This window comes from Rhododendron vialii, chromosome 1a, assembly GCF_030253575.1.
Source record: "Rhododendron vialii isolate Sample 1 chromosome 1a, ASM3025357v1".
Lineage (NCBI taxonomy): Eukaryota > Viridiplantae > Streptophyta > Magnoliopsida > Ericales > Ericaceae > Rhododendron > Rhododendron vialii.
Window position 1 is genome coordinate 36,024,649 of NC_080557.1, and position 10,455 is coordinate 36,035,103.

General features: G+C 36.2%; 1 protein-coding gene across 3 annotated transcripts; it reads left to right on the top strand.

Annotated features, from left to right (window-relative positions):
- The first annotated feature begins 3,766 nt into the window (after positions 1 to 3,766).
- Positions 3,767 to 10,358, top strand: LOC131300498 (DEAD-box ATP-dependent RNA helicase 37-like). 3 transcript variants are annotated; one of them, XM_058326381.1, is made up of 7 exons: positions 3,767 to 4,097; positions 4,412 to 5,334; positions 5,430 to 5,513; positions 7,258 to 7,500; positions 7,821 to 7,988; positions 8,745 to 8,858; positions 9,622 to 10,358. In XM_058326381.1, exons 2-7 carry the CDS (start codon positions 4,609 to 4,611, stop codon positions 10,120 to 10,122), a joined length of 1,836 nt encoding a protein of 611 aa, XP_058182364.1. In that variant the 5' UTR covers positions 3,767 to 4,097; positions 4,412 to 4,608; the 3' UTR covers positions 10,123 to 10,358. The 3 variants fall into 3 exon arrangements, with proteins under 3 accessions (XP_058182364.1, XP_058182372.1, XP_058182380.1); XM_058326389.1 differs by having other exon boundaries at positions 3,810 to 4,134; XM_058326397.1 differs by lacking the exon at positions 3,767 to 4,097 and adding an exon at positions 4,233 to 4,253.
- Positions 10,359 to 10,455: the final 97 nt, after the last annotated feature.

Consider the following 10,455-nt stretch of genomic DNA (forward strand, 5'->3'; position numbering starts at 1 on the left):
TTTAATTTATTTTTTATTTAATTACTTATATCTTATTTATTTAATTTCTATAAATACACCCTTTGTATATTTAAAAATATAATTCAAGAATTAAGTGCTTTAATTTTCAATTCAATTAAATCAGAGCAAAGATCGTTTTTTTTTTATTATTTTATTTTAAATGGTCATAATGAATTTTTTGGTTTAAGGCCTTTCAACAAACACCCTAAGACTCATTATTTAATTTCAAGACTCTCTTAGGGTGTCCATTGAAAGGCCTTGAAGCCAAAAATTTATTACGACCATTTAAAATGAAATTATCAAAAAAATAACATCTTTACACTGGTTTAAACGGATTGAAAATTGAAATACTTATTTTCGTAACTATATTTTTTAACTTTTTAAAAAGGGGGGGGGAGGAATAAAAAGATATCCATGCATAGAAGGACATCTGACAAATATATACTCTACCTTTTTAACTTTTTATATATCATGATTAAAAATATTATTCATTATATTTTAAAAAAATCAAAAGAAAAAATAATATCGGTCCTAAATAATATGAGCTCCTGTCTTCTGATCAATAGTTATTTACAATTGAGAACAATAATTTATTTAATGATTTAAAGTTAACAGTGGTTTCGTCCAATAAATAAGTGGACAACCTAAATTATATAATAAGGCGATATTAATTTCAAAACTTTAGGGATTCAATAAATTAGTGGATAGATTAAGGATGAATTAGACACAAATTGAATAGTTGGGAGGATAAAAGAAGGAAATTGGAAGATAAAAAAAATATTAATACGAGAGAGTTATAAGGTAATAAATGACCATATTCAAAGAAAAAAAATGTTAAATGAGAGAGTAATAAATAATCATAAGGTAATTAATGCGGCATAGTAAATGAAAGATGAAAAAGGGGTGAGAGATATATAGTTGCAATTTATTAAATGAGATAGTTATAAATTTTGGAGAGAGAGAGAGCGAGAAAGAGTGAATTAAACAATAAGGGCAAAATAGGTCATTGGAGTAATTTAACGATGTGAACATAATGATTCAAACCCACTAGGATTGAGACATAAATAAGCTCCTCAAACAGGATGACTATTTAATTTTTTCTTCTTCTTTTAATATATATTAGTGTAATTTCGCATACTTTGCACAGTGTTGTGTGCTTATTGGTGTAATTGTTCATATATGTAAGATAGTTCAAATTAAAATTTAGTTATGAAAATAAAGAAGTCGTAAGAGTAAGTAATTGAATGAAATGTCATTTTTGCTATAAAAAGAAGAAGAATATAGAATTTTTATGAGCAATGCAAAATGAGTTCTTCTACGGAAAAAATAACATAAAGAACATTATTTTGAAGTATCAAAATATTTTTAATTTTGTAGACTCAAATAATTAATTAAGGCTATTGTAATTTCATAGATCATGTAAGTAATTTAATCCAACATATGCACTAAAACTAAAGATAGTCACAAATAGCTCAACCATGTTAAAATATATATATATATATATATATATATATATATATATATAAGGAACGGTATTTCTGATTCCATTAAGACAAATTAAACATAGATCAAAGAAATAGGTATTTAGATTAAAATATAAATTCCTTCTCAAACAATAGCAACAATAATCAAGATAATGTCATGGATTAGATTCTAAAATTGTGCGAATAATGAGGCTTTTTCCTCCGTGTGTTTTGGAAAATAACTGTAAAACCTTGCTGCAAAAGCACATTTCTCCAAATATCATACAAAATTAGAGCTCATTTTACTAAGAGTACACAACAAACTATCAAGTATTGATGTTGAAAAAGACAAAACTATAAAAGCAAAATAATTAGAAAACCCCAGAAAGAAGAGACCACTCAAAATACTTACAATTTGAAGAAGTTCTAACGAAATCATAGTCTAGGGTTATGAATTCTAAGAGAATCTGACCACGTGCGTATTTCTTCGCGTGTAAGAATCTACGATTGAGAAATTGATGCATCTATCTTCGTCTGAATTATAGAGGGATCAATGAGAGAGAGATTAGGGGAGATCTAGGAGGAACGAGAGATAGAAAGCTAAGTATTTCTTTCTTTCTAATGGTTAGATTGAAAAGATATATAAATCTTTTTCTTCTTAACAAAGCAAATAGGGACCTAAAACACACATGAAAAGCATTTTTTTCTTGACTAAGCAAAGTAGGACCTAAAATAACCCCAAAAAAACCTTTTCTTCTGGACTAAGCAAAAGAGGACCTAAATACCTAAAATACCCTCGAAAAAACCTTTTCTTATTGACTAAGCAAAGCAGGACCTAAAATATTCCAAAAAATGTTTTCTTCTTAACTAAGTAAAAGAAGACCCAAAATATCTAAAATACCCTTGAAAAGTCTTTTCTTATTGACTAAGCAAAGTAGGACCTAAAACATCCTCAACTCAAGACATCCAAAAGAAATTTGAACGACGAAATCTACAAGGGTAATTCTATCTTTTAACATGGTAGCTTGGCTTGCCTTAAATTAGGGAAAATAAAGTTTTTTTTTTGTGCCTATAAAAAATAAAACCCCTTAAATTATGGAAAATAAAGATTTTTTTGTACCTCATTTTCTTATTGACTAAGGAAAAGACTTAATACTGAAAATGCCTAAAATACCCCCATATGTTAACTCCACGATTGATAAACTATGAGGACAAATCGGTAATTTCACGGTGTGGCTTGGGTTGCCATCCTACGGTCTTTTAGATCTTCCAAATTAGGCGAAATGACAACCATGTCCTTCAACTCAAACTACAAAGGTAATCCTACGAGGGGTAATTTTGTATTTTCATGGCATGCCTTGACTTACCCTCCTATATTCTTTTATTATAAGTTTATTGATTCTTCTTTTGCCGGGAAAAAAAAACTTGGCGTTATAACATTAACTACTCGAAGGAATAACAAAAAATCACTCAATGGCATAACATTATCATAGTGGCATAACAGTATCATATATAGTAAGATAACATTTACCACTCGAAGGCATAACATTTACTATTTGAAAGCATAACATTTTTAATATATACTATATTTTTTTATGGTGTCTCCCATTATAACATTAACCCCCGAATGGCATAATATTACCGCTCAATGGCATAACATTACTCACTCAATAGCATAACATTATCACTCAAGGCATTACTATCGCTCCCCAAACAAGGGGATATTTTAGTCGTTGCCATCTAAATTATTGTGCACTAGACAATTAAAACAATAAAGTTTTATAGTTTCAAAAACTCAGGTTCAAATTCGAGTTTATCCAATCAAGACAAATCAAAAAGACATTTTTTTATTCAATTATTCTAGAACTACAAACACATATACGAATTCTCCCATATTCATTATAAGTTTCACACACACTATACACCTTCAATGTATGTGAGACACACAATAAATATGAGAGAGTTTGTTTACGTGTTTGTGTTTGTGGTACGGACATTTTTATTTTCAATTAAAACTGCACAAAAATGAAAAGAAAAAAAGACAAATAAAATATAGGGAATTAGTCACATAATCCTCAAATGTCACGCCCTTTGGCTTTCAATTTCTGCACTACGCTCGCACTTCCAACTCACTCTTGCAAATTTAAGTAATTTTTTTCCGACAAAATTATAATAGCTTAAGATGTGTTTCTTAAAATGTTTTCGAACACGCTCATGCGAATTATGTGACTTTCTGACGGAGCCCAAATGGACCCTAGATGCCCATTTTAGGCCCTAGTATAGTGACGAACGGAAGACAATTTAAATGCCCCATGGGCCGCACATTTTAACGGCAGCTGGAATAAACACGTTTCACGTCACGACCAAACCCCACAAATCTCCTATTGGCTTTGCGTCGAGGAGGCGAAAGACGCAAAAGGGTAGATCTTTTGACAATTACGAAAGCACGTTAACCATTGTCTCCACACAGAGGAAGAAGTGTATTCGTGCAGAGAGAGAGAGAGAGAGAGAGAGAAAGTAGGAGAGACAGATATTTTTGTATTGCTCCCCGATCGCTCCGTTCTTCAAAATTAGGGTTTCAACTTTCAACAGCTTTTCGTCTTTCAAAGATTCTGAACGCCAACATATACGCAGGTTCATCTATCTACGCGTAGCATTATATTCTCTCTCTGTAAATATCTATTTCTCTCTTGTTGTCTCTCTCTATATATATATGCGCATGTTCCTTTGCGCTGATGCGATTTTCTGTTCCTGGATTTCGGAGCTATTAATGTAATGATGTCGCGTTAGGTTTGTTACGTTGGTGTTTGTTTTTTTGAAAGTGATTGATAGTTTGGTTATTATAGCAGATCTTGGTTGGTTGTTTGAGTTATTTGTTGGTATAGTTGCATTGTTATGATTCCTGGATGGATGCATAATTTATCTGGGTAAATTTCGTTTTTGATCAGGTTTTGGTTTAGGAGGACAGTGTTCAATCGAGATTTTTGCATTTGATAGTGACGAAAATTGGGGGATTCTGAATTGAAGCCGTTTCTATTGAATATAATTGTATTGCAGGCCGATAATAAGAATTTCCTGGAATTGGAAATTTGTGTTGAAACTCGGGAGGGACTCACAAAGAAAAGGGTGAATTGTTTTTTTGAGTATGCTGAGTTCATGGGCTGATTCGGTTGCTGCAGCTGAGAAAGCTGCGGCTGGTTCTGCTGCAAATAACGGGAGTGTTGGTACCACTTCGGCTCCAACTCGATCAACTTACGTTCCTCCACATCTACGCAATCGAACACCTTCATCGGAACCACCAGCTCCAGCTCCAGTTCAAGGTGGATCAACTTTTGCCCCATCTGGTGGGAATCGTTGGGTTAGTGGTCCTAGGAGTGATAATAGTCGACCTGGGTACAGCAGCGGCGGCGGCGGTGGTTGGAACAACAGAAGTGGTGGTTGGGATAGGGGGAGGGAGCGAGAAGTTAACCCCTTTGCAGAGGAAGACAATACAGAGCAAGAGTTGGGTGAACAGGAGAATACTGGGATTAACTTTGACGCATATGAAGATATTCCGGTTGAGACTAGTGGGGATAATGTGCCGCCTCCTGTGAATACTTTCGCAGAGATCGACCTGGGTGAAGCACTCAATCAAAATATACGGAGGTGCAAGTACGTGAAGCCTACACCAGTGCAGCGACATGCCATACCAATTTCCCTTGGAGGTAGGGATTTGATGGCTTGTGCCCAGACTGGGTCTGGGAAAACAGCTGCTTTCTGCTTCCCAATAATCAGCGGAATTATGACAGGACAGTTTGCACAGAGACCTCGTGGGCGTGTAGCTTTCCCACTTGCTCTTATTCTCTCTCCAACGAGAGAGCTCTCAGTGCAAGTGCGTTTCTGATACTTGTCCATTTATGTTTGATGCTGTGTTTCTGGTTAATTTTTGTGTAATTAAGAGCTTGAAGTTTGTAATTCTGTGTTTAGATTCATGAAGAAGCTAAGAAATTTGCTTATCAAACTGGTGTCAAGGTGGTCGTCGCTTATGGTGGAGCACCTATTAACCAGCAGGTCTGCTAATGCTGAACTTTATCTAAGTTGTTTACTTCATTATACTTCAATATTTTTATTGAACTGTCTGCTGAACCTTCTCTGTGTTTTCTATATTTAGTAATTTTTTTATTTTCCCATATTTTACTTGAAATGTCAATCTCGGTGTTAAATTCAATGTTTTCACCTTTAGCTGCAGATTGTATAGTTAACATCTGGAGTTGTTAGCTAGTAAGCCTGGCGTAGAGTAAATACAAATTGACTTTGCATGACTTTTTGTGTCTTGAAGGACGGTCCTCTTTTCTACTTGCCATGTCAGTTACATCATATTTTGCTTCTTTGATAAGCACGGTTAACATATATAGCTGCAAATCTACTATAAGGTACTATAGATGGATGCTACCCATGTACCAAATGCACCAACCAAATCGCTAAGTTCAATCTAGAATCTCCGCCGAGATACAAAGATTGGACTCTATGAGTTAAATAAAAGTATCCACACTTGGAACTATTCTGAGAGTTTTTGTTTTTATGTTTGATGGATACTCTCCCTCCCCTTTTTACTTGGGTACTGCATTCACAAAGCCATGATAGCGTTCCTCTCTGCTTGTTTCTTGTCCTGCACTGTTTGCTCTCGTTTTGCGATTTGGTCGTGAATCGTGATCTTCGGATGATTTTTCCATTGATAGTTATCAAAAAATTTCTTCGTTTATGGTGGTGCTTCACTTGTGAAACCATGAACAAGCGAATATTTCTTTCACTTATTTCCTTCATCTAAATAAGCTTTGATTATTATTAGAGCACCTCCAGCCTTGACTAAATTTTTTACTTAAATTTGACTGAAAGCTTGATTTGATATGGCTTTTTCCAATGGCAAAGTACTGTTTTACTCAAATTCTACTTTCCATTTCCAAAAATAAAATAAAATATGTACTTTCCATTTCACCAGCTCTTTCCAATGGCAGAATCTAACCGTTGCAATTTTGGGTTGAGAGTTGGGTGTTCTAATGCAATTTGAGTAGGCAAAAAGAGTAAAGCTCCATTTGGTATGGGTTTGGGTAAGGATTGGAGTTGCATTTTGAGGGGTTTTTTCCCCTCAAATTCATATTTGAGTTTGCATCTGAGTTAGGGCTGGAGATGCTCTTAGGACTTACGGATCATTTTGTTTTTTTATCAGACCTTGATCTGAAGTAAACAGATGATGTTGGAAGCTGAATTTTAAGTTTGCTGAGATTTTAATGTGATGGCTTAGTCATCCTTTGTATATTAATGGAATAATGGGAAAAAATGTATATCTTAACAATATTTATTTCTAAAAATTTAAAAGCTGCACGATATTGGCTGAATGGGGGAAATAAACTGAAGGTTAGGACAAACGTGTGTATACTTTGAAGTAGACTGTACTAAAATGTTGTGCATGGTGAATAACCAGTACTAAAGGAAGTAGAAACAATTGTTGACTGCCTTAAAATTTGGTATCTTGTCCACAGAGCCCTTTTATTGGAGTGATTATGGTTCACGTTGATTGCAAATAATTACTTGTGTTTTTGGTTGGGCTGTGTGCACACTGATGTGCATGTATGTCTGAAGATGCCAACTTGTACACGACAGTCATGATTGATTAGTATCTGAGTTAAACTTCTACATTGTATTGCTGAGATGGTGTCCAGTCTGAGCATTTATATTTTCTACTAGTTAACCGTGCTAGAAGGTGATGCACCTTTTTGTTGCATCCTTGTATTGATGACGTTTTACATTTGGGCAGCTCCGAGAACTGGAAAGAGGGGTTGATATACTTGTGGCAACCCCAGGGCGACTGGTAGATTTGCTGGAGAGGGCAAGGGTATCATTAGAGATGATAAAGTATCTGGCTCTTGACGAGGCAGATCGAATGCTGGATATGGGTTTTGAACCTCAAATAAGGAAAATAGTGGAACAAATGGACATGCCTCCACCAGGTGTCAGACAGACATTGCTTTTCAGCGCCACCTTTCCGAAAGAGATACAGGTTTGGTTCTCTCTATTAGGATATTCTTCACTTGCACATGAAGAAAATGAAGGTTTTCCTCAAGTTTCATCTTATTTTTGGGTAATCATAGGAGAGTTAAAAATCTTTTGAACATTCCGGATTCAACTTACTCGTGTATTATGAGTATCTCCAGCTACACTCTTTTCTTTAAAGCGCCACTTTTTTCCTTTACAGTTTTATTATTGCCTGTACATTGTACGCTTTGATCTGCATACAACATTGCAAGTAGATACTGCCCGGACTCTGGGTTACTGTCTTCTGCATTTGTGTACTAAATTTTCTACTCTCTTGTTATGCAGAGACTGGCATCTGATTTTCTTTCAAGTTACATTTTTCTGGCTGTTGGACGAGTTGGTTCTAGTACTGATCTAATTGTTCAAAGGGTGGAATTTGTTCATGAAGCTGACAAGAGAAGCCACCTCATGGACCTTCTCCATGCACAGAAGGCAAATGGTGTTCATGGCAAGGTAAGATTGGGGGGTACTTCCTAACCAATTCACCCTTGTATGTTATTCATTTTTTCTTTTGGTTATAATTTTTAAACCAATTTTGGCAGGTCTGTAGCGTCACTATTACCTTTTTTTTTTTTCCAGTTATGAGCAAAAGTAATGTGAAAAACACCTTGGCATTTCATTTGGCTTTCAAACGGCAGTGGTTCTGGATTCTTAATGTTTCTCAATTTTCCACATGAAGAATAGGGAAATGCATTCAAGAAATCCTTTATGTGATTATGATTTGGCTTTCTAATTATTGCTTGAAGAACTTGGGGTTTAACCTGCAGGCTGCAACAATGAGATTGAAATCTTATTAGAAAGGAGGATGGAAGTAGGGTTCAACTTATGATGATGGAAATCCAATCTTATCTTTGAAGAAAAAGATTTTATTGATTGTTTGTATAATCAATCATGGGCTATTTTGCATAGGCCTTTAGCATGTTTTCATTTGGTTAGTTATGACCGGCTTGCTTATGGCTTTTTTGTACATGGGAGATGCATCTCGTGTTGCATTCTTGTATAATTATTGAGGAAAAAAGAGGAGAATGGAATAACTTCAATTCTGTCTCCTCTTAAAGTACACCGTGATAGTGATAGTGTGCTTAATGGTATTATCTCAGGAAGCTATTTTATATTTTTTGTTGCTCTGCCTGCATATTTCAGTTTACCTGTAGAAGTGTTATCTTTATTATCTACTTGATTGTTCCTTTTCTGCTTTTGGTATTGTAGCAAGCTCTGACACTGGTGTTTGTGGAGACTAAGAAGGGAGCTGATTCACTGGAACATTGGCTGTGTATGAATGGTTTTCCTGCTACTACTATTCATGGTGACAGAACACAGCAGGTAAATTTGTTTTACTTTTCAAGCAATTTTGTGCTTAGGGAATTTATTACCTTCATGTAGGTGTAGATTTTGGGCCAATCATGAATGTGAGTACATAACAGTACAAGTATAACAAAGGAAAGAAGAGAGGATTTGTGCATAACTGCACATTTGTTTGTGATTCATTTCCAAATTCTGGTAGATTTTGCCATTTTGGAATCAAGCACCTAGACTGGTTTGAAAATTGGGGAGGGACCTCCCTTGCCGTTTGGATCTACCAAAAATAAACATTATGGGCTACTCTGTGTAATGGCCATTTTATTCTTGGATGGAGTTCTACATTGCAGTTACACTATTTTTATAATAGTTATAAACACCTTCATGGTTCACCCTCGCTTTTTAAGACTCTGGGGGACCTCCGTATACAAATTTTATTGGGTCCTGTATGTTGCCATTTTCTTTCCATTCTTAAATTAGCTAGATATCATATGCACGGTACATTCTGTGTCCAACAAATCAACCTCAAAACTTGAAATTTGCAGTTCTACTATTACTTGTAGATTTCTTGTGTACAAGGTTCCCAAAATAAGGGGGCACGAACCTTGAACCTTGTACACACACAAGTACATCAGAAGTTATACTAGATTTCTTTAGTACTATATAGAAGAAAGAAGATTTCTTTTTCTTGTTCTCTCTCTCTCTCTCTCTCTCTCTCTCTCTCTCTCCTGCGCTACTGGTGGCAGCTTAGTGGGGAGTCATTTTTTGTGTATTGACACGTTTGCAGGAAAGGGAATATGCCTTGAGGTCATTCAAAAGTGGCAACACGCCGATTCTAGTCGCGACAGACGTGGCGGCACGTGGTCTCGATATCCCCCACGTTGCGCATGTGGTCAATTTTGATCTTCCGAATGACATAGACGATTATGTCCACCGGATAGGCCGGACAGGTCGAGCTGGCAAGTCAGGGTTGGCCACTGCCTTCTTCAATGAGAACAACTCTTCATTGGCTAGGTCACTGGCTGAGTTGATGCAAGAATCAAATCAAGAAGTACCCGCTTGGCTTTCCCGCTTTGCGGCTCGATCTTCCTATGGTGGTGGCGGGAAGAACCGTCGTTCTGGCGGAGGGCGGTTTGGTGGTAGGGATTTCCGACGAGATTCATCTTTCAATAGGGGCGGCGGTGGGGACTACTACAGCGGAGGTTCCGGTTATGGTGGTGCTGCCTCTAGTGGTGGTTACGCTGGAGGATATGGCGGTGGTCAGGGTATGACAAGTGCGTGGGACTAGTATGATTATCCCACTTTTTCGCCGCGCGGTTTGGTTCCATCTTTGGGAGACAGTTCTTGTTGTGGTAGCGAACTTCACTTGTTTAGTTGTTTTATAGAGAGAAGTATTTTGAACATTTTTTGGTCTCATTTTTGCCATTGTTCTGATGTTTGAATTTCCCCCATTGGCCCTTGTAATCCTAGAACGTTTTTTCTGTGCTATGGGGAATGATTGACTATTAAAAGTCTTTTGGTTCACTTTGTTTGTGGAGCTCTTTCCATTGTTAATTTTTTTGTGGTGGTTAACAGAATGGGTTTTGCAGAATTGGCCTCGTTCGTTTTGGGTCTCAAAACT

Bases quoted from the DNA above. Each gene is read 5' to 3' on its own strand.
- LOC131300498 (XM_058326381.1), top strand. From the start codon at position 4,609: ATGCTGAGTTCATGGGCTGATTCGGTTGCTGCAGCTGAGAAAGCTGCG. The intron at 5,514-7,257 runs GTCTGCTAATGC...ACATTTGGGCAG, and splicing joins GAGCACCTATTAACCAGCAG to CTCCGAGAACTGGAAAGAGG. The intron at 7,501-7,820 runs GTTTGGTTCTCT...CTTGTTATGCAG, and splicing joins CCTTTCCGAAAGAGATACAG to AGACTGGCATCTGATTTTCT.